Source organism: Nicotiana tomentosiformis, chromosome 10 (genome assembly GCF_000390325.3).
Source record: "Nicotiana tomentosiformis chromosome 10, ASM39032v3, whole genome shotgun sequence".
Classification (NCBI taxonomy): Eukaryota; Viridiplantae; Streptophyta; class Magnoliopsida; order Solanales; family Solanaceae; genus Nicotiana; species Nicotiana tomentosiformis.
Genome location: NC_090821.1, coordinates 12,990,531 through 13,013,596, shown reverse-complemented (window position 1 = coordinate 13,013,596; position 23,066 = coordinate 12,990,531). Strand labels below are relative to the sequence as shown.

Genomic DNA, 23,066 nt, shown 5'->3' with positions numbered 1-23,066 from the left:
TCATACCAATTTCACCCAATTCCGACCTCAGATCGATCATCAAATCATCAAACCTCACTCTCCAAAATCGCAGTCCAAAAACCTCAAATCCCACCTTTAACTCATGAAAAGTAGATGTAATAATCTATGGGTAATCAATATCTAACATTAAAATGAAGTAAGGATCACTTACCCCTTCAATTGTGACGAAAAACACTCCAAAAATCGTCACTAGCCGAGCTCCACAACTCCAAAAATGAGAGAAATAACAAAACCCTTCGAATATAAAACTGCCAAGCAGAACTGCACTTACGGTCCTCAGTACCGCACCTGCGATATTGCTTCTGCAGAAAAACCATCGCAGATGCGAAAGTCACTTACTTCCCATCCAGCCACTTCTGTGGACCCCAAAAGGGAAATCACTTAGGGAAGGGAAATCTGGTCCCTAAAAGGCCAAATCTGGTCCCCAAAGGAGGAATTTCGACGGGAGAAAGCTGGTCGCAACCCGTCGTAATAGCCTCCCCCGCTAAAAGCCAATAACGACTGATCAAAAAAACTGGTCGTTAAAATGATTTAGAGACGGACAGTAATTCTGGTTGTGAAATAGTTTTAGAGACTACATATATCGTCTCTAATATACGATGAAAAATCCATATATTCCCGTCGTTAAACTTTGTTAGCGACCAGCCTTTAACTAGTCCTAGATTATCTTTTAGAGATGGGCAGAAAATCTGGTCATGAAATACTTTTAAACTACATATCTCGTCCCTAATAGACGTTGAAAAATATATATATTCCAATCGTTAATCTATTTTGGCGATCAACCTTTAACTGGTCCTAGATTATATTGTAATTTAGCGATCGTATTCCTGGTCTCTTATTAACCATGAGTAGTCCTAAAGCTCAATGCCACAAAGAGTTATTTTTATCAATAAATATTAAATTATTATTGAAAAATCTAGATATAAAAAGATAATATATCAAGTTCACATCCCATGATGATGTTAGTTTCTATATTTGCCCAACACCTTAACAAAAAAACTTAGCTAACATCCTCAGCTACATTATGATATCAAGTTTTGAGTAACAGTCCTAACAAAATAATAAATGAGATTGTGCATCTTCTAAACTTGCATCTTGACTTGTAGCTTCAGTCTTCAAAACCTGTAAGTACAAAAGTTTGAAAAGATGATAAGTAACTATTGGTAAAATGACATGTAAATTTAAACTAGCAATAGTTAACCGCTTACCCCAAAAGCAGTCTAAATTCACTAGGTGTTATAGAACAACATCAACAAGGCTATAGGAAAATATAAAAAATAATTAGAAAAACTTTGGGTTGGTAAATCAAACTTTGGTTTGATAAATTCCGGTACAACAATTCAAGATTTACCATTTAAGAGAACAACTATTATGAACAGACAACAACATCACGAACTTGGTATCTTTAATCATAAGAGAACCATATCATCTACTTCTAGTGAGCACGGTCATTACCACTTGCGTACGGAACAAACATGATATACAACAAATAAAGAGGACATTCAAAATCATGTTCTACCAATATAATTCAAAATAAGATGAGGCAAGTTTCTCATAGAATTCAGATTAAGCTCTCTAACTTAGAATTCTCACATGTGTTGAATATTACCACTTCCTGACTCGTTCAAGTCAAATAAACCGCAGAAAGAAACAAGTGACAAATTTTGATATTGACGAAAAATCACTTGTAAGGTATTAAACAGCTCCTTTACCTGACGGGAAACAAGTGCGTGGACAATACTGTTTGCCGTCTCTGTATATATGATCATGTCAGGCCCTTGAGGTACTAGTCAATTTGTTAAATGTTCAATGTAAGATGGTCCAGAATCAACCTATAATTCTTCTTTTAAATGACCTTTGATCTGCCTGGATTTTGAGTCAATAACTTACTCTTTTCAAGGGCCTATTTCTTATTGGCACATTAATGTTTCTAGTAATGACTTCACAAAAAAATTACAGATAGAAACATCAGATATCTCTTAACAAGAACACAGGTGGACTAAACACTTTGCAAGTTCTGTTTCCATGGAAAGAGATGAATAGTAAAATCCATGATGTCAGTTTTGTCCAAATTCAATATCTTTAATCCGACTCACAAAACGTTCACTGTAGCAGACCAGCTTGCTAATGCAGTGAAGTTTCATGAAAAAAAAATCATTCTTCACTTATGCCTTGTATGTCAAAAATGCCTTCAGTTGAATTGTGGAGTAGGTGTATGTGTTTGGTAAACTGATTAGCTAAGCATGTATCACTGATGTTAGTGCAACAACTAATTGATGTAATTGTGTCTAGGAGGTGAAGCAAACAGTATGCACAGAGTCTTGCTAAGTTAGTTGTTCAAAATATGTAAGGGGTCTATAACTTTTTTTTATATGAAAAAGGTAAGATAAGCCTAAGGGGCCAATAACTTTCACCATATTACCAAAATTATTTACAACATTTCTACTACACCACAAAAAAATGATCCGCGAGCATCTAAGTACTACAGAAGACAAAGATGAGGCTTATCAAAATATTTATGGTTCCTTTCCATCCAAATTGTCTAAATTTACAGCAAGGGATAACTCTCCATATATTGATTTTGACTATTATTTATCCTTTGTCTCTAGTAATGGTTTACTGCAGCTTATAAGCTTATAGATTGTCAAACTACTTACTGCACCATTGTACATTCAATCCATATCTAGCTTCAATCACTATTCTGTAGGCTATTTCTTCTTGCCCTTCTCAGGTACTACTGATGAATTGCAAAAAAAAATTAAAAAGTAAACTGCTAGAATCTGTAATATAGAAATTGACTATACGGAAATCAATTATATAAATTAAAAAGTTGGGTATATTGTTACTAACTTGGTCAGCAGACAAAACAGTGTTTATTCAGTTGAAACGGGCGATGTCGTAAGCGGGACATGTGATTGTTGAGCAGCGAAGAACTCTTTCATTTTCTTCATTTCTTTCATGTCATCTTCTAAGGTAGACAAGTGCTCCTGCAAGGATTTGTTTTCCTCATTCAAAGATTTATTTTCTTCTCGAGTTGAACGTAGCGCGGACAGTAATTTAGCCTTTGAAGAAGTTCCACCTTTCAAGTCTTTCGCCTTTACTCCACCCCCAAAGCCAAACACGTGGCTAAGAGTTTGAGGTCCACAACATTTTTCTACAATCTCTATGCTAGGTAGAGATGGATCTGATTGAATTATTTCTTCGATTTGAGCCTACAAAATATATAAAGATACATTTAAAATCAGAATCCATAATACTTTCAAGTAATTTACAAATTCAATTTACCAAACATACATATTTTTCAATTGCTTCAGGTTCAACAAGCTTGTTATCTTTCTTACGGGTCTCGAAGAAAATTGTTGCCAAATCTGGTGGATTGCCATATTTTCCGCCCTTTACATCAGCAAACATGTCAAATAACAGCTCGTAAATATTTTCTTAGGAAAATAAAGATTTTATGATAATACCTTTTGATAAATAATCTCTCGAATAGGCTTGCTACCAATATGATGAAGCATCTTCAACTTAGCTCGATCTGCCGCATTCCTGTTGCTTCTCGCCTATATTTGTGTAACATTAAGCTTAAATGTAATAAAGTTAATAAATTTAAACAATATACTCAGGTTCCAGATATAGTAGAAAAATAACTGGTGCTAGGGAGGGAAATCAGGCTGCAGATGCTTTAGCGAAATAGATTATTAAATCATTAGGAATACCTGAAAATTTTCTGAAGAAAAATGTTCCTTTATTAACTACTCCCATTCTTTCTTGTCTACTCCCTTTGGAATATTCTTAAGAGCCTGTTGGATTGGCTTATCTTTTACATGTTTTGCATGCAAGTGTCCTCTCCATTTGTTCCATAACTCTTTCATCCATCCGAAGATATGACCACGATGATCATTCATGTCAACACTCTCAAATTTATCCTACAATAATCAGAATATGGGTTGAGTTTATATTAGTTCAGTTTTAGTAAATCTGTTGCATTTTGATCCTAACTGTGCATTTTGAATCTGTCGCATTTTGAATATGTGCTAATAGTTGTATTTAATTTGAAATTCTATCTAGCAACTCTCCAGCAGCGGAACTTTTTATGAAGTCTGTTGAATCAGTTAACAATCTCCTATGATTATACAGAGCACGTTAAGTAATTGAGCACATAAGTTTAGATAAAACAGCTAATACTGCTACCCTATGCTTGTGGTAGCTGGCAACATAAAACTGGGAATAACTCATTTGTCAGTAGAGTTGAGTGCATACACTTTTAAAAAGTTACCGAGATTAAAGAGTCAGAGGTCTTTAACTGAGATTTCCCCATGGTTGTTATTTTATCCAATACCCAATACTTGAAGCTCTGGTCAACAGAATCTTCCATTTGAAAGGGAAAATGGTTTTGAAGTTTTCAAGAGATCATACATCACTATAGAACTTTCCTTAGAGAGATTAACACATTTTTTTGTTTAACCAAATTTCTTGATCAACTGACACTGATCCGTGTTGTACTTATGCACGGATATACTGTTCTCAATTACTAAAGCTCGAGTCCGACACCTTTGATTTAAGGGAATGGATCCCAACTATACCACCACACTTGTCTTATAATTACCTACCTTGAGTTGTAGAAGGTTAAATCAGTTATGTATTAGTATTTTAACTTAGGCTAAGTTTGGACCAACTAAACCTGAGAAACATATACTTTTGCATCAATTTATAATTATCATTCTGCCAAAACTTCAACTCTTGTCAAGGTAATGTTCATATTAAAAGTTAGTTCTTTATTAGATCTACAAAATATGAACGTCTGCAAATGTTCTACTTGGACAATAATTGTCACATAGCAGAGTTACAACTTAAAAGTTAAATATCAAGTGCCAACAAAAGTTACCCTAAGAAGCAATGAATTTTGAATTGAAGAATATTTAAACAGCAAATGCCATATTTGTATCCTCATGCCCAAGGCATCTTATATGCCCTCAAAGACAAGAACTGACCAAGTGCACATTTAAAAAATAGGCAGCAAACCAGAAATTGTTCTATGATAGTGTGAGATTCACTTTCCAGTCTACTGCTTTCAGAATTGTTTAGACGTTAACCTATAGTTGCTGGTTTATCAATAGCCAATAACTGTAAGCATTATGGTATTTGATTCCTACATAGAGGCACAAACAGGAACACAAGTATTCAACTAATAATATGCATCTTTACTGTATAAATATCATTTCCTCAGTCATGTAGATAAATTTTCCAGATTTATCAGCCATGTCAAAATTGTTATCTAGCTGCTTAGACTTAAAATGACTCAAATTGCACAGTCATACTCTTGGCTACAGTTGTTACCTCAATAGCTTCTCACATGTGATTCAACTTTTCTTCCGTAATATCATTCCACGATGATACTCCCAAAGGACACATATTACGGTCACGAACGATTCTTCCCAAGTGCCTCGAAAACAGTTTGCTATTTGTTCCAACCGTTCGATTATTGTAAAAGGTTACTTTCAGCTTTTGTCCGACTTCAAGTGATGCAACTTCTTTACACTTGTTCCTCCCTCGAACTCTTTTTACCTTTGCAGGATTAGATGAAGAACCTACAGCTGCATAATTTGGTAAAAACTATAGCAATACAATTCAGTTCTACAAATTAATAATATGGATTCAAAATATCATACCTGTTTCAACTGTTTGGAAGTGCTGCATAACTTGATCAGTAGATGGTGGCAATGAAATATTGGTTTGCATATGCTCTTTCTCAAGAACCAAGGAGTTTTTATCCATTGTTCGCATTTCTTGATCAGAAGACATAGTAAAATTTGATCTTGTACTTTTAGAAGAAGTTTGCGTACGTTGATTAGGATAAATTCCCACCTCATTTTTAGAAATCCCTAAAGAGGAGCACAAAGATCTAGGCGTTGGCTCCCGTCCCATCCCTATAGAACCTGGACCCAAGAAATCATTTTAGTTTGGCATTTAATTTTAGTTATATATGCAATTAAAAATACAATGGATTTGGAAAAACTTACTTGCTTCAACTTTTTGGATGTATTGCTTAACTTGGTGGGTAGATGGAGGCAATGGAATATCAATTTGCATATGCTCTTTCTCAAGAACGATGAAATTTTTATCTATCATTCCTGTTCCTTGAGTAGCAGACATGGTAGAGCTTTTAAGCCCTTGTCCTCCTCCATTCCCAATAGCACCTGGCGAAAAGAAATCATATTACTAATATTTAAACATTTAAATTCAGTCGTGCAAATTAAAAACAGTAGATTTAAAATATCTTAACTGTTTCAATTGTTTGGATGTATTGCTTAACAAGATCACTAGATTGAGGAAATAAACTCTTAATTGGCATATTCTCTTTCTCAACCAAAGATCTAAGCCCTCGTCCTCGTCCTTGTCCCTTTCTTATAGCACCTGGGGCGAGGAATGCATATCTGGTAGTAGTCTTTATAGTTGATTCCACCTCATTTTCAGTCCTTGATGGTTTCATATTTAACCTGCAAAGAGCCAAAAGTAAAAAATAGTAAGACAAAATGTGTGACAATATAGTAATAAAGGAAATCATGCCATCAGAATATGTAACAATGAATATACTAATTCATAAAGAGATACTTCACCGTTGTTTTTCGTTTCTTTTGTGAAGGATTTCCTATGTCTACAATATCATCATCTATTTGTTTTACAATCTTATAGGAATCACGAGGTTGGGTCTTCCTCACTACATGCCAACCTTTGTTGAAATTATCAATAGTATAAAACACTCGAGATGCTTGCTCCGCTAAAACAAAAGGCTCGTTTGTTTTCAGAAATCTCCCCAGATTAATACTCACAAAGTCATACTCATCTTTTTTAACTCCTTTTATTTTATTATACATATCAAACCAATTACATCGAAATAAAATCACTCTTCTACCCATGAGAAATTGCAATTCAATCACATCTGTTAAAATTCCATAATAATTAATGTTCTCACTATCTTGATCATTCTCACCAACTAAACGCCACAATTTTGAGTCATTAACTTTTTATCATAATCTTCTACATGAAATCTATATCCATTGACAATGTAACCATTAAAATTTGTCGTATATTGGGTAGGACCACGTGAAAGTGAGATTAGATCTTCCATGATCCGACTATCATCTCCTTTATGTAATTGTGTAACCTATCAATAAGATTAAATTGAATACTTTAGAATGAGTAATACAACATTAAATGTCAAATATGATGTTTATGTATTACTCACCCTAACTTTAAACCATTCAATAAACTGTCGGTTCCATTCTGTATCAGATAAGTGTTGTGCAGTATCCACATGAGTTTATGCAAACTCTCTACAAATTTGAAGTGAACCATAAATGTCATATAAAAAAAATTACCCTAAAGGAAATAAGGAAAATAAGACGGTATGAAAGAACTCTCCATACTCGAGATATGGTATGACTTCATCACAATTCTTCATTATGTATATATGTGCTTGTTCCAATTCATTTGCTTCAAGCTCACATGGATCTTTAGCTCCCAGAGTTCTTCCAGGTTGGTAAAACATAGATAAACCTCCATTAGATTTTTTTAAACCTCCATCATAATTTCGTTCAGGTCGATTAAATTTTGTGTCAATAGTATGCAAATATCTTGAACATAAGGTCATACATTCATTTGCAATGTAACCTTGTTCAATAGAACCCTCTGGACATGCCCTATTATCAATCAGAGATTTTAAAAAATATAACCATCGTTCTACATGATACATCCACCGATAATGAGTAGGTCCAGCAATCTTAGCTTCACTAACTAAATGAATAGGCAAGTGCACCATGACATCAAAAAATGAAGGAGGGAAGACCTTTTCTAACTTGCAAAGTGTTATGGGAATTTGCGCTTCAATTTGTTCCAAGTCATCAATCCTTAACTTCTTTGATCCAAGCACATTAAAAAATAAAGATAACTCAATAAGCGATTCACACACTTCTTTGGACAACATACCACGAAGTGCAAGAGGGAGTATATATTGCAGAAGGACATGACAATCATGACTTTTCAACCCAGATATCTTGTGATCTTTCAGATTCATACATTGAGAAATATTACATGAAAACCCATCAGGAACCTTTAAATTCTTTAAGAATTGGCATAATTTGTGCTTAGCTTCGGGAGGCAATGTAAGCATGTAGTTGGAACTTCAACTTTCTCCCCTCTTTGGATGGGGTGCAATTCCGGCCTAATATTCTTGTCTTGCAAGTCTAACCGAGTTTTAATTGTATCATTGGTCTTTCCTTTGACATTCATGATTGTTCCCATAATATTATCACATATATTTTTTTTAATCTGCATAACATCCAAATTATGTCGCAACAAGAGAGACTTCCAATATGGAAGTTAAAAAAAAAATACTTTTCTTGTTCCAATTATCCTTTCGGTTTTCATGTGATATCTTCTTCCTTTTCTTTGGATCCTTTGTTAACTGTATCCCTTCAAGATCTTGCAGTTGATTAAGTATCTCAATACCAGAACATATTTTTGGTGGGAGCCTTTTCTCTTTTGTACCATCAAATGAATCCTTGACATTCCTCCATTTATGGCTAAGAGGAAGTTTGAGTCGATGACCCATAAAGCATTGCTTCTTACTATTAGCCAATCGAATTGAGGAAGTGTCTTTATTGCAACATGGGCATGCCAATTTTTCTTTTGTACTCCATCCAGATAAATTTTCATAGGCTGAAAAGTCATTGATGGTCCATAACAAAGAAGCATGCAACTTAAAATTTTGTCTAGCCAATGCATCGAAGGTCTCAATGGCAACTTCCCACAACTCCTTCAATTTCTCTATTAAAGGTTGGAGATATGTATCAATTGTATCTCCTGGACTATCAGGACCAGGAATAAGCATTGACAAAATAAAATTTTCTTGTTTCATACACAACCAAGGTGGTAAATTATAAGGAATAAGAACAACAAACCAAATGCTATATGAAGTTTTTGAATTTCGAAATTGCTGAAATCCATCACTAGCAAGTCCAAGTCGGACATTACGAGGCTCGGCCGCAAATGAAGGATGAAGTTCATCAAATAACTTCCACGCCATTAAATCAACTGGGTGCCTCATTATTCCATCATCAACTCTTTTATCCTTATGCCATGTCATTAAAGAAGATGTCTTTGTAGACATAAACAACCTCTGAAGCCTAGGCTTTAATGGAAAATAGCGTAAAGTCTTTGATGCTATCTTCTTACCTTTTTTATTCCTTGTTTCCCCGCTATGTCTATCTATTTTCCATCTAGACGCAGCACAAACTTTGCAAGAATCAAGTAAGCTATCCTTCTTCCAGTATAACATGCAATCATTAGTACAAGCATCAATCTTGTTGTAAGAAAGCCTAAGGTCTTGAATTATCTTCTTTGCCTCATAATATGATTTTGGAAAATTGGCGCCATCAAGTAACAACTCCTCTTGTAACATTTTTAATAATATTGTAAATGACTCATTACTCCAACGGCCCATACTTTTGATGTGAAGCAATATAATCAAAGAGGAAAGCTTTGAAGCTTTTGAATTTTGATACAGTGGCTGCTCGAAATCCTTCAATAGCCTGTAAAATCTTTTCGCTTCAATATTTGGTTCCTCCTCAGGTAAATCATCACAATCAGTGTGCACAATTCTTCCATCAAGATTAGGATATAGATCTCTCAACAGTTCTTGTACTTCATCTTCACTTTCACATTCTTCTACTTCATCACCATCTTCATCTTCAGATTCTGACAGTGGCTCACCTAAATTTTTTCCGTGATGATACCAACAAGTATAGTTTTAATTATTCCATATACTTTCAAATGTGTCTCAACTGTCTTACGAGTTCCTAAAATTGACACAAGGACATTGTATTTCATATTCTTCTCATGTTTTCTGAAAAGCATAATCCAAAAACCTTTGCACTCCGATTAAGTAGGCTTCATCGAGCCGATTATCAACAAGTTGCATCCATTGCTTACTAGGTGCCATAACCGTGGAGAGTAAATAAAAATTAAATTAAATAAAGATAAAAGATAAGAAAATACTACGATTCACACTACCGTTACGATCAAATGAACACAACTAGTTCAACTCTAAGGTCGCACTTTCTAGTTGACTCGGCTCCTCTGTTTTTAGTTAATACATTGAAATATACAATCAGATGACACTTAGATAAATAAAAGATTATAAATTAACTTGTAATTAAAGATGCTGGTTCCTAAAACATGCATACATGGTTCCTTCTAGCCTGCTCCGAGATCGAAGTAAGTACTTACACCAAAGGAAAATATAACTAGTATACTTTATGACACAAGATCATCCAAACGCGCGCGACTTAAAGACTGCTTCTTGCTAGTTAGTGTGAGCTCATGAATTTCCCTAAGTTCTTAACATGTATCAAGATTCATGTTCGCTGCTATTTCTTTTTTCTTACAAACAAACACCCATATTCTATTGCTTAGTTATATGAAAGAAAAATATATGTAAATACACTGTTAGTTGTATGTTTGACATTACTTGGCTCATAAACTAACTTCTCCTTATAGTTCTGGATGATGAAGAAAGAACAGAGAAAAATGAAAACTTTTTTCATATGTAAAATACATACACTAATATATTGATCTCATAACACAACAACAAGAAATTGCAATCTTCGCAGATGCTATTATTGTTCAAATATACTAAAATACAATTGCCAGTAGAGACGAGAAGCGCTGGATTTAGTTGAAATCTTTTCATATGTAAAATCAAAACTGCAATAGGTGTAACAACGCTAGTCCCTGTTTTGGCTCGCAAAATCCCTCACTGAATACATAAAACTAATATGCCATTCATGGAATAATTAGCTTTCAAAACTGGTATGCACTCTGAATGAAATAAAATTCTTCAGACAATACGCTACAAACTTGAATACACTTCAGAAAATTACATTATCAAATCAGGAATCCCAACCCAATAATCTTTTCACTGATTATATAAACGAAAAAATACCAGATTATGAAATCTTACCAATTTTATAATGTTAGAGAAGAAGAAGAAGAACTCGAATAAAGTTGCAATCAGTGAAATCAGAACACATAGAGAAGTAAAAGAGCAACTTGAAAGAGGAGGCATACCTTGGATTCTCAAACGAGCGAGATGGAAACTAGGGCAGAGTTGAATTCGCACACGACCAGATTCACAATCTGTGTTTTGAGAAGACACAGATAAACGAGCGAGACCAGCTCTAAAGCTAGACGGAGATTAGGGCAGAGCTTTACTATGCGATACTATGTTTTGAGAATACAGAGGGTTTAATTTAGTTTTTAGAACCTTTTACTTTTTAGTTTTGGCGCCTAATATTTAGAAAATAATAGTTTTTTAATATTTTGGTATTAGATTTGGTGACACTCTCTCACACTCAAGGCCTCTCAATTATAATTTGGGACCAGTTACTATTTTTTTAGGGACCAGATTTAGTACCTTCGCAATAAAATAAAGCATTAAGGACCACAATATAATCTCGTCCCAATACATATATTATTTGCGACCGGATTATTAACTTGTCCCTAAAAGTTGGTCGTAAATAAGGTTTTTTCTTGTAGTGGGACTAAGTGTCCCAATTCACTCCACAACCTCCCCCAAACCAAAACAACTACCCCGTCAAGTCACGTAACCACAAATACACATATCTGAAGTATCAAATAAGGAAAACGAGGCTAAAATACTCAAAATGACCGGTCGGGTCGTTACATGTATCAAGCTCTCTTCTCTCACCGACTTAAAAAATTAGGTTTAGCTTCGATCTAGTTCTCCAAATTCACCTCGATTCGAAGGCTTAACAAGAAGCGTAGAGCTTTTCATATGATAGATAGAAGTTGACAGGAAATTATTGCAGGAACAGGGTTACTGAATATGTTCTAACTCTATGTAAAGAATTTAAGCTTTCAATCTAAAATCTTATGATAATGAGTAGATCAAACCAAGACTATCAAAACCTTGTTTTAAAGAGAATGTTGGGGTCTTCATTTATCAAGGTTTTGGGAAAAAATGCTTTAGAGTGAGAAAGTCTGATCTCTCTCTCAAAAATGTGCACTATGACTTTCCAAATTCGCTGCAAAAGCAATTCATGTCGTCAACCTGATCAGGAGATGACTATAACCCCACCTAAACCTTAACTTTGTTGTAAGAGTTAATTGTACATATCTATTTGTTGCTTACAACTAAATCGCAAATATACCACTGCTTCTATCATTAGGTCATAACCATGTTTTCATTAGTCTGTGTCTGTTGTAAAAGTGAAAGTACTAGAAATAGGAAATTTGCTCAATCACTAAAGAAAACTGATTTCATGGCTTACAAACGCATTAATTACAGCTTTTAGGAAGTAACGCAAAGAAACTAACATAATCTCTTCAGATTGCGGTGCATTCCAAACTTTTCTGGCTTGCTTAATTAGCTGGAGATTGCATAGTGGGTAATATGAATAACATCTTCAGGCCTTGATGGTGGATGACTTTTGTTTCTCATTCTCAAAGCTTGGTAATCTTTGTAGTAAAATCCTCTGTATCTTGGTGGCTCCCCAATCTCTTCAGTGAATTGTGGCAATGGTTCAATCCACTTGTCTCCTTGGATATTATAGAAGAAAGCAAACGAATGTCGGCTTTTTCCTATTTTTCTCACAACTCTATGAGTTGCACTCTTAAATTTGTTGTTGCTCAGCACCTTCAATAAGTATCCAAGTTACACAAAAAGATCAGTAACACTACCAAATTTCTAGTAAGAATTTATTAATTACTTCTCTTTTTTCAATTTATATGACGATGTTTGGCTGGTCACAAAAAGTTTAAAAAAGAATGGCAGATTTTTCAAACTTGTAATTTTACGCATGTCATGATATTTATATATGTAGTTATAAGAATATGTCACTAAGGATAAAATGAGAAGTTTAGAGTTAAATTGTTTTTAAATATAAAAAAATATAACTTTTTGTGGAACAAACTAATAAAGAAAAAGTGTCACATTAAATGGAACAAAGAGTATAATCGGAGGTAAAAGCCCGCACCCACTGTTCTATACCAGATAAATGATGTAAGACACGTGTTTTTCATACACATTTTTATCACTTAACGATGGTTATGGTATGTATTCTCACTTTAAGAGTTAGCTGCTAAGGTTAAGTTACTTAGTTTGGCGTAAATGCTGGGTGCAAAGCCGGTCCAAATGTTAAAACTTTTACCTGAATAACATCACTTATATTGACAACAATTCTGCCTTCAGCTGGAATTACCGGAATCCATTCTCCATTTTTTCGAACTTCTAGTCCACCAACTTCATCCTGGATGACGAATGTGATACAATTCCCATCTTCATGTTCACTTATGCCATTGTTTTCTGCGTTAGTTGCTGGATAGTAACGCAAAGCTACCATGAAATCCCAGCTTCTGTCATGATTATATTCCTTGAGGAAATTTGGAGGGAGGCCAAGGCAGTCATTCAAGATGCTCTCCAAAAGTTCACCAACTTTCCCGAAATGGGTAAACATCTCTTCAAGTACTTCCCTAGAAAAGAAAATTAAATGGAATTAATTGCGCTTGCTACCAAGAAATTAAAGTATTTTCATAAAGAAAAGTGTTTTGTGGGAAAAAAAATATTTACTTCAAATAATTATTTTTCAGTATTTGGTTACCTTGGATGTGAAAAAAGATTTTTACTAAAGGGAGAAAATGACTTCCCTCATATACAAATGGATTCACTTTCTTACAAATATCTCGATTCTTACTCCGTAGAGGTGTTTTTAAAGGCGAGAGCATAAGACGAAGCATTTATTTAATTCAAGACGAGGCGAAAGTCTTCAGACATTGGGCGTAAGCCCCACAGATCTTTAATTTTTAAAATTTATGAATTAATAATATAGCATTATAACACCAAAAGAAATTTCAAAGATATATTAAAAATTCAAGAAAACTAAAAAGTATTAAAGAAACTCATATAAAATAAAATATCTCGTATGTTTTGCAAGTATAAATAATGCAATACTGTTAAATTTACTATGAAATATAAATTAACTACAACATCTTAACTTTTAAACAGTTAAATATCATAATTTCTTAAAAATATTATCAATCTGTATATTTTACCTCCTTAAAAGTAAATACTCACTAAATTTTATCAACACTATAATTTTAAATATTACTCCTTCATGAATAAATACAAAATTATTTTTAAATAGTAAAATAATAAATGTATGATGATTTTGATAGGCATAGAACTAAGACATAAAAATCTATCAAGTAAAGATATAAATTTTGGTTATCTATTTTCAGAAGAAATATTCAAATGATATTTACCCTCTCGATGTTATCAATTAGTAAATATATAATACTATGGTTCGTTATTTACAATTTTCATATTCTTCTAAATAAAAAGAACTTTTTATCATTCAATTGTTAAAGAATTTGACAGTCAACAATGTTAATTAGTGAATTCAATACATGATCTGCATAGGAACTGTGTTGGGCGAGTCTCGAGCGTTGAGCGTTAGGTGTGTTTAGGGCGCACAGTCGGGCGCTTGGAGGTATAATCCTCACAGAACTAAGCCCCACACATGAATCCCAAGACATTTGATAGTGCCCCGCCCCGGGGTGAGCCCCGAGGCGAGTCTGAGAAAAGTCTTTTAAGCGCTTTTTTTTTTTTTTAAGCGCTTACTTCAAAAACAGTAAGATACTGTTGTCAACTTTTAATACTTATAATTTATAATTGTCAAAACTATTCTCGTCTTACCTTATCCTGCACCTAGCACGAGTACTATAAGTCAACAATCGACCAAACACCGAAAAATGTTCAAGAAAATAGACATTATTCCTCCAAATCAAACACACAAGTGTACTTAGTAGTTGTGCTTGTCTACTTTTACATCTGATCAAGAGAGCTTCAATTGCAATTAATTGCACTAATTGTTTATTACATTCAATACAGATGAAGCTAATAAGAAAGATCAAATGTAAACGTACGTACTTGAAATCACATGGATTGCTTGGCAACGGATTGAAGCTGGAAGTAGGAGAAAACATGAGCAAGTATTCATTCTTATCAGCTGAGTGTTCAGGTTGCTTGCTGTAACCAGCTGGAAGAGGTGAACTTGATCCAGGACTTGATTTTTGCTTCTCCTCATCTGGGTATGCAAAGAATGTCTTTGATAGGCTCAGAGCGCGATTCATCACATCAAGAGGCACCCCATGGTTCACTATTTGGAAAAACCCATAGTTGGAGCAGGCTTTGGTTATACTGTTCATAACTTTGCTCTTGCCAATTTCATCACCGTCTGTAAAGAAAGGGGAGAGATCTATTGTTGGAATTGCAACATTTTCAGCCATTCAGGGTCTTACTTTTATTGTGATTTGTGACTTGTTTTCTTTCAGTCCGCCACAGCAGAATGCGTTAGGATAAATAGAAGCCACCTTACTTTTCCTGTCCTACTAGATCAATAATTCAAATAACAGAAAAAAATTCGTCCTCGACGGCAATAGATTACTTTATTCAATTTTGTGCAAATAAAATGAGTTAGTAGGAGAGAACTACAGCAAACATATTCATTTTTCTCGTAGGTATGTGATTGATTATTGGGAGGAAATCCAATTATTGCTATGACAGCCATATATAAGTCAAGAAAAATGACGTTGGTGCATTAATTTCAATTTAGCCGAGCAGGAGTCAGCTAGGAACAACTTATAAGACATGAGCGCTTGTCGTTTTCCTTACCCATAGGCCAAAGAAAGATACTTCGTCTATTCCAATTTATTTCAAATAGTTTGGCTCGAAACAAAAAAACAATTAAGAAAATAGATCTTGTGGTTTTAAAGAGTCCGGAACTAAAACAATATTAATATGGAAAAAAGGAAACAATATTAATATGGAAAAAAGAAAACAATACTACATATAGCACATGCATACCAATAAAAATGTATAAAACGATCATTCTCCGAATTTGGTCATAGATTTGGGGTCATGAATTTGACAAATGCCGATTGACATGAAATTTAATAGGTCCACCGAAAATAAATTTTTGGGTGTTTCAGGTTCGTTTAGATGTGAGTTTAAGTAGTTTATCGGATTAAATGAGTTTTAAATATGAAGAACTATTCTTTATGTCAGTTGTATTTGTGTTAAATCTAGAACACGAGTACATAAGATGATTCAACTTATATGAAAAGAATGTAAATCATATTGATTTGATCATAAATTCGCCTAAAATGATTTATTCAAATTTGGTCTAGTTTTGGTGATCATGAGTTTCATGATCTCCAATTGACCTAAAATTTGATGGGTTCATCGGAAATGATCCGAAAAGAAATATTCATTGTTATGCAGTGAATTATGTCGTATTTCGGCAGTTTGAGGTTGTTTAGATGGGTTTTTTGGCGATTTGCAGGATTAAAACGTGATTTGAATATGAAAAGTCATTCTTTACAGATTTATTTATGTCAAATCTAAAATATAATAATACATATCGATTTAACATAAATTGATATATGATAAGAATGTATGCCATATTTTTAAATTCCTAAAAACTACTTAAAATAGTAACTTTTCGAACTTGGTTGCAGTTTGGAGATCATGACTTTTACAATTTTCGATTCACCTAATATTTAGTAGGTACATCAAAACCACCCAGTGAGCTATGCATACTGCTATGCAGTGATTAACACATTTATTTTTAGCATTTCAGAGCTGTTTGAATGGGGTTTTGGGGATTTTTTCGAATTTTGAAACATAATTTCAAGGAAAATATATGGTTGTGATTATGTGGTGATAGGAATTAACCCCTATGGTATACGCTATCAATTTATAGTGAGATAATAAATTTATATATCGACTTTAAGGTTTTCTCCATATCGAATAAATTTATTATAAACTCACTGAGTATAATTACTAGTTATTGATAACCTGCATTGACTCTCCATCTAAGTTTACACGTTGAATCAATTTGTAGTTATAATGCAATCATGATTAAGTGCTGATAGAAATATGTTTGTATGAGCTCCTACTATTAATTTTAAGTGAGTAATAAATATACGCGTCGACCTTAGGTCTTCCTCCATATCAGATAAATTTATTATAAGCTTAGTAGGTGAAATACTTGTAATTGATATCATGAATTTACTCTCCATCTCAGTATACATGTTTGATAAATAGAACTAAAGAGTATACTCTCCATCTTAGTTAAGTCTGTTTTAATTTATTGGAGTGAATAATCTGGCATTATGTATGTATGTATGTATGTATGTATGTATGTTGCATGAGTAGTTCTTTTCTCGTCGAAATTTGCTATTTCAAGATGTATGTATGTATATATATATATATATATATATATATATATATATATATATATATATATATATATATATATGTCTGTGTGTGTGGTCACGGCCCGAATTTCCTTCGTAAGATATCGTGACGACACCTAACCTCTAAGACTCGGTAAGCTTAACAAATATGCAGAATAACTGAAATAATAACTTAAAAAGCAAACATTAATAGCTATATAAATTAAAATTGCCGATCAACATATACAAATAACCCGGTGAAATATAAGTCACAAGCTCTTGATACAGTGTGAAACGTTCCTATACATCACTTTCTATCAAAATGTAAATAAATAGGAAAAGAACGGGATAGAAGGGGACTCCGAGGCCTGCGAACGCGGGCAAGTGTACCTTGAAGTCTCCAAAGCAGCAACACATCACACTAATATTGAGGCTGATAGGATGCACTTGGATCTGCACAAAAATATGTGCAGAAGCGTAGTATGAGTACACCACAACGGTACCCAGTAAGTGCCATGCCTAATCACGGTAGAGTAGTGACAAGGTCAGGTCAGGGCCCTACTGGAAATAATAGAAAAAAGCAAGGCGGAAGATATAATAATGTGTTGAATGACAGAGAAGTATAACAATAGAAATTCACAGAAGATAACAACACAAAATTAAAGAAAGCAACTACAACATGTAAGGAAACAAGAATCTTACAAGTTACGAAACAACAACAACAACAACAACAATAACAACAACAAAAACAACAATACAACAAATAAAGGTAAACAACAGGGGTGCTCCTGAGGTACTTCCTTGTAGTCCTAAAAATAAATATCTCACAATGGCACAATAGAAACCTCGGGCAAACAATAATCCGACCTCAAATTCTCTTTCAAATCCCCAAGTTTTAGCCTAAGAAGTCTTGCCAAATTTCCCCCAAATTTCCAACTAAAAATACTAATTGAATGATGGAAACAACAATAGATTCGTGGGAATTAATCAAAAACGAGTCAAGAATCTTTACCCAAATATTTCCTCTAAAAATCCATCAAACTTTCGCCTCAATCCGAGCTCTATATCTCAAAATATGAAGAAAATGGCAAACCCTCGATTTTAAACCTTCTGTCCAGCACTTCCCGCTTTTGCGGACAGAAATTCCGCTTCTGTGGTACCGCACCTACGGTGAAACCTCCGCATCTGCAGAGCTCACTTAAGCTTCCCAGCTTCGCACCTGCGCACCAAAATCAGCATCTGCGGAAGCGCTTCTACGCCCACTTGTCCGCTTCTATGGAAACCCTGACCACCTCAGCTTCCCCTTACTCTCCGCTTCTACGATCATCCTCGTCGCACCTGCGACCACTGCCCACCCTCTTCAGTCCCACTTCAGTGCTCACCCTCTCGCTTATGTGAGCTCTCACCTGCGGTCAAACTTGAGCAGTGCGATTGCATCAGAACTGGTGCACTTCATCCATACTTTAAGTTTCAACTCGATCCGTTAACCATACGAAACCACCCCGAGGCCCCTGGGACCTTAACCAAACACTCTAACAAGTCCTAAAACATCATAAGAACTTAGTCGAGCCTTCAAATCACATCAAACAATGCTAAAAATATGAATTGCGCATCGATTGAAGCCTAATGAACTTTAGAACTTCAAACTTCTACATCCGATACCGAAACCTATCACATCAAGTCCGATTGACCTCAAATTTTGCACACAAGTCACAATTGACATTTCGGATCAACTCCAACTTCCAAAATCGGAATCCTACCCCGCTGTCAAAAAGTCCACTCTCGGTCAAACTTTCCAAAAATCATCCAACTTTCCAACTTTCGCCAATTGGCGCCGAAATGACCTACGGACCTCCAAATCAACATCCGAACATGCTCCTAAGATCAAAATCACCCTACAGAGCTATTGGAACTGTCAAAACTCCATTCCAAAATCGTCTTCATACAATTCAAACTATGGTCAATTCCTAGAACTTAAATTTCCAATTTAGGGACTATGTGTTCCATTTTACCATAAAACCAAAAACCAAACCTCCCAGCAAGAAATAGAGGGAGCAATAAATAGGGGTTCGGGGATAATACTCTCTAAATGGCTGGTCAGGTCATTACATCCCCCCCCCCTCTTAAAACAAACATTCGTCCCCAAACGAGTCTAAAGACATACCTGGAGTGGTGAAAAGATGAGGATAACAACTGCACATATCATGCTCGGTCTCCCAAGTCGCTTCCTCGACCGAATGACCCCTCCGCTTAACCTTCACTGAAGCGATGTTCATCGACCTCAACTTTCGAGCCTGCTTGTCCAAAATGGCCACCGGCTCCTCGACATAAGATAGATCCTTGTCTAGCTAGACTGAGCTGAAGTCTAGCACATGAGACGAATTGCCGTGATATTTTCAGAGCATGGAAACATGGAACACTGGATGAACTGCAGAGAGACTAGGTGGTAGTGCAAGCCTTTAAGACACCTCTCCAACCCTCTCAAGAATCTCAAAAGTCCTGATATACCTAGGGCTCAACTTTCCCTTCCTCCCGAACCTCATAACACCCTTCATGGGTGAAACCTAGAGCAAGACCCACTCCCCAACCATGAATTGATCATCGCGAACCTTCCGATCTGCATAACTCTCCTGTCTGGATTGGGCTGTACGAAGTCGATCCTATATCAATTTAAACTTTTCCAAGGCATCCTGAACCAAGTCTGTACCCAATAGCCTAGCCTCTCCCGGCTGAAACCAACCCACTAGAGACCGACACCGTCTACCATACAAAGCTTCACACAATTACATCTTGATGCTCGAATGATAGTTGTTGTAGGCTAACTCCGCATGAGGCAAGAACTGATCCGAAGAGCCACCCCAAATCCTTCACACACGTACGAAGCATATCCTCCAATATCTGAATAGTGAGCTCGGATTGTCCGTCCGTCTGAGGGTGAAATGTTGTACTCTACTCCACCAGAGTACCCAACTCATGTTGTACGATTCTCCAGAAATGCGATGTAAACTGCGTACCCCGGTCAGAGATGATAGATACATGCACACCATGAAGCCTGACAATCTCACGAATGTAAACCTGAGCCAGCTGCTCCAAAGAGTAAGTAGTAACCATAGGAATGAAATGAGCTCAATTGGTCAATCTATCCATAATCACCCAAACTGAATCAAACTTCCTTTGAGTCTGTGGGAGCCCAACAATAAAATCCATAGTGATCCGCTCCCATTTCCACTCTGGAATCTCTAACTTCTGAAGTAATCCACCTGGCTGCTGATGCTCATACTTCACATGCTGACAATTTAGGCACTGAGCTACATACTCCACTATGTCCTTATTCATTCTTCTCCACCAACAATGCTTCCTCAGGTCCTGATATATCTTCGCGGCACCTGGGTGAAAGGATTTCTGCCAACTGTGAGCCTCCTGGAGAATCAACTCACGCAAACCATATACATTAGGTACACATAGCTTGCCCTGCATCCGTAATACACAGTCATTTCCAATAGTGACTTCGTTAGCATCATCGTGCTGAACCGTGTCCTTAAAGACAAGCAAATGTGGGTCATCATACTAAATCTTTCTAATACGATCACAAAGAGAAGACTGAGAAACCACACAAGCCAAAACTCCCCTTACACTCCTCGGACCACCTGAATGGAGCACCCTTCTGGTTCAATCTGGTCATAGGTGCTGCAATAGACGAGAAACCCTTTACAAATCGGTGGTAATACCCTACCAAGACAAGAAAACTCCGGATCTCCATAGTTGAGGACGGTTTAGGCCAACTTTGCACTGCTTCAATCTTCTTCGGATCTACCTTGATCCCCTCACTCGATACTACATGACCAAAAAATGCCACTGAATCCAGTCAGAATTCACACTTAAAAATTTTGCATATAACTTCTTTTCTCTCCATGGTCTGAAGCACAGTCCTCAAGTGTTGCTCATGATCCTCCCGGCTCCGAAAGTACACCAAAATATCATCAATAAAAAGAATGACGAACAAGTCAAGATAGGGCTAAAATACACTATTCATCAAGTGCTTGAATGATGTTGGGGCGTTGGACAGCCCATAAGACATCACAAGGAACTCGCAATGACCATGCCGAGTCCTGAAAGCAGTCTTCGGGATATCTGGCTCCCGAATATTCAACTGATGATAGCCTGAACGCAAGTCGATCTGAGAGAATGCTTCGACACACTAAAGCTGATCAAATAGGTCATCGATACGTGGCAATGGGTACATGTTCTTCACTGTAACCTTGTTTAACTGGCGATAATCAATACACATTAGCATAGAACCATCCTTCTTCTTTAGAAATAAGACTGGAGCACCCCAAGGTGATACACGGGGCCAAATAAAGCCCGTATCAAGCAAATCTTGCAACTATTCCTTTATCTCTTTCAACTCTGCTAGGCCATACGATAGGGTGGAATAGAAATGGGCTGAGTGCCCGTTAACAAATCAATACCAAAGTCAATATCTTTGTCGGGTGGCATGCCCAGAAGATCCGTTGGAAATACGTCAGGATAATCCATTACTACCGGAACTGACTCGACGGTAGGCGTATCAGCACTAACATCCCTCACATATGCCAGATACACATCACACCGCTTCTCAACAATCCGCTAAGCCTTTAGAAATGAGACAACCCTACTAGGAACATAATCTAAGGTATCTCTCCAATCCAGCCACAGTAGACCTGGCATAGCCAACCTCATCGTCTTGGCGTGACAATCAAGGATAGCATGATAGGGTGACAACCAGTCCATGCTCAAAATAACATTGAAATCCACCATACTGAGCAGCTATAAATTAACTCTGGTCTGAAAACCACTGATAACAACCAAACATGACCGATACATACTATCAACAACAATAGAATCTCCCACGGGTGTAGACACATAGACAGGAGAACTCAAAGAAACAGGGGATACACCCAAATACAAAGCAAAATAAGACGACACATAAGAATAAGTGGAGCCTGGGTCAAATAAGACTGATCCATCTCTATGACAGACCGGAACGATACCTGTGATGACAGTGTCAGATGTAACTGCCTCCGTCCTTGCAAGAAGGGCATAATATCTGGCCTGGTCTCCCCCTCTAGGGCGACCTCTACCTGTTCGATCTCCATCTCTAGGTGGTTGTGCAAGTGGGGTGGTAGCTGGTGCTGTAATCATAACTTGAGGACCCGATGAAGCACGCGGTGCCTAAGTGGCCTGTTGAGGTGCACCTCTCCTGAGCCTGGGGCAATCACTTACCATATGACGAGTGTCACCACACTCAAAACAAGCTCTCGGAGGATGTCGCTATTGTGGCTGGCTCGGGGCTGATCTGATGGACTTACCGCTGGAAGTACCATGTGCAGGAGATGCACTAGACAATGGCGGTGCATAATATAGAGCTTGGGGCCTAGGAGTGGCCGAAATACTACTGGCAGCTAGAAGTGCTGAATGAACAGGGTGACTCACATAGCCCCTACCATGACGAGCTGCAACTGGGGCACGAGTACCACTAAAAGTGCTAGACTCTAGAGACCTCTTGGCCTCCCTCTCATCTCTCTCCCGAGTCAGCATACCCTCCAATCTCCTAGCAATCCCTACTACTCGGTGGTATGCAATGTCCATATCTAACTCTCGAGCCATGCTAAATCTAATACTGGGGTTGAGCCCCTCGAAAAATTGACGAACCCGATCTCGAACAGTAGCAACCAAGGCTGGCGCATGAC

The 23,066-nt window shown here is 36.4% G+C and overlaps 3 protein-coding genes across 19 annotated transcripts; all 3 read right to left on the bottom strand.

The window, feature by feature from the left end:
* Nucleotides 1-917: 917 nt before the first annotated feature.
* Nucleotides 918-11,321, bottom strand: LOC108948637 (uncharacterized). Of its 17 annotated transcripts, none has more exons than XM_070187388.1 (11): nucleotides 11,149-11,318; nucleotides 6,305-6,518; nucleotides 6,042-6,218; nucleotides 5,691-5,957; nucleotides 5,359-5,615; nucleotides 3,738-3,947; nucleotides 3,489-3,581; nucleotides 3,316-3,414; nucleotides 2,872-3,233; nucleotides 1,230-1,279; nucleotides 918-1,143 (listed from the first exon to the last, which is right to left on the bottom strand). In XM_070187388.1, exons 3-5 carry the CDS (start codon nucleotides 6,172-6,174, stop codon nucleotides 5,371-5,373), a joined length of 645 nt encoding a protein of 214 aa, XP_070043489.1. In that variant the 5' UTR covers nucleotides 6,175-6,218; nucleotides 6,305-6,518; nucleotides 11,149-11,318; the 3' UTR covers nucleotides 918-1,143; nucleotides 1,230-1,279; nucleotides 2,872-3,233; nucleotides 3,316-3,414; nucleotides 3,489-3,581; nucleotides 3,738-3,947; nucleotides 5,359-5,370. The 17 variants fall into 17 exon arrangements, with proteins under 17 accessions (XP_070043489.1, XP_070043497.1, XP_070043496.1 ...); XM_070187396.1 differs by having other exon boundaries at nucleotides 5,359-5,609; nucleotides 11,149-11,315; XM_070187395.1 differs by lacking the exon at nucleotides 1,230-1,279 and having other exon boundaries at nucleotides 5,691-5,948; nucleotides 11,149-11,319.
* Nucleotides 6,528-10,575, bottom strand: LOC138900500 (uncharacterized). Its single transcript, XM_070187386.1, has 3 exons — nucleotides 7,449-10,575; nucleotides 7,268-7,355; nucleotides 6,528-7,186 (listed from the first exon to the last, which is right to left on the bottom strand). The coding sequence occupies exon 1, from the start codon at nucleotides 9,521-9,523 to the stop codon at nucleotides 8,366-8,368; it is 1,158 nt and encodes a 385-aa protein (XP_070043487.1). The 5' UTR covers nucleotides 9,524-10,575; the 3' UTR covers nucleotides 6,528-7,186; nucleotides 7,268-7,355; nucleotides 7,449-8,365.
* A 944-nt stretch (nucleotides 11,322-12,265) lies between the features above and the next one.
* On the bottom strand, nucleotides 12,266-15,534 carry LOC104116931 (flavonol synthase/flavanone 3-hydroxylase-like). Its single transcript, XM_009627894.4, has 3 exons — nucleotides 15,029-15,534; nucleotides 13,251-13,572; nucleotides 12,266-12,736 (listed from the first exon to the last, which is right to left on the bottom strand). Exons 1-3 carry the CDS (start codon nucleotides 15,385-15,387, stop codon nucleotides 12,467-12,469), a joined length of 951 nt encoding a protein of 316 aa, XP_009626189.1. The 5' UTR covers nucleotides 15,388-15,534; the 3' UTR covers nucleotides 12,266-12,466.
* Nucleotides 15,535-23,066: the final 7,532 nt, after the last annotated feature.

Excerpts from the sequence above, each read along its gene's own strand:
- LOC108948637 (XM_070187390.1), bottom strand. The coding sequence starts at position 6,174 with ATGTCTGCTACTCAAGGAACAGGAATGATAGATAAAAATTTCATCGTT. Across the intron at positions 5,958-6,041 it reads CATCCAAAAAGTTGAAGCAA|GTTCTATAGGGATGGGACGG; the intron begins GTAAGTTTTTCC and ends TCTTGGGTCCAG. Across the intron at positions 5,616-5,690 it reads CTTCCAAACAGTTGAAACAG|CTGTAGGTTCTTCATCTAAT; the intron begins GTATGATATTTT and ends CAAATTATGCAG.
- LOC138900500 (XM_070187386.1), bottom strand. The coding sequence starts at position 9,523 with ATGGGCCGTTGGAGTAATGAGTCATTTACAATATTATTAAAAATGTTA.
- LOC104116931 (XM_009627894.4), bottom strand. The coding sequence starts at position 15,387 with ATGGCTGAAAATGTTGCAATTCCAACAATAGATCTCTCCCCTTTCTTT. Across the intron at positions 13,573-15,028 it reads AGCAATCCATGTGATTTCAA|GGAAGTACTTGAAGAGATGT; the intron begins GTACGTACGTTT and ends TTTCTTTTCTAG. Across the intron at positions 12,737-13,250 it reads ATATAAGTGATGTTATTCAG|GTGCTGAGCAACAACAAATT; the intron begins GTAAAAGTTTTA and ends TACTTATTGAAG.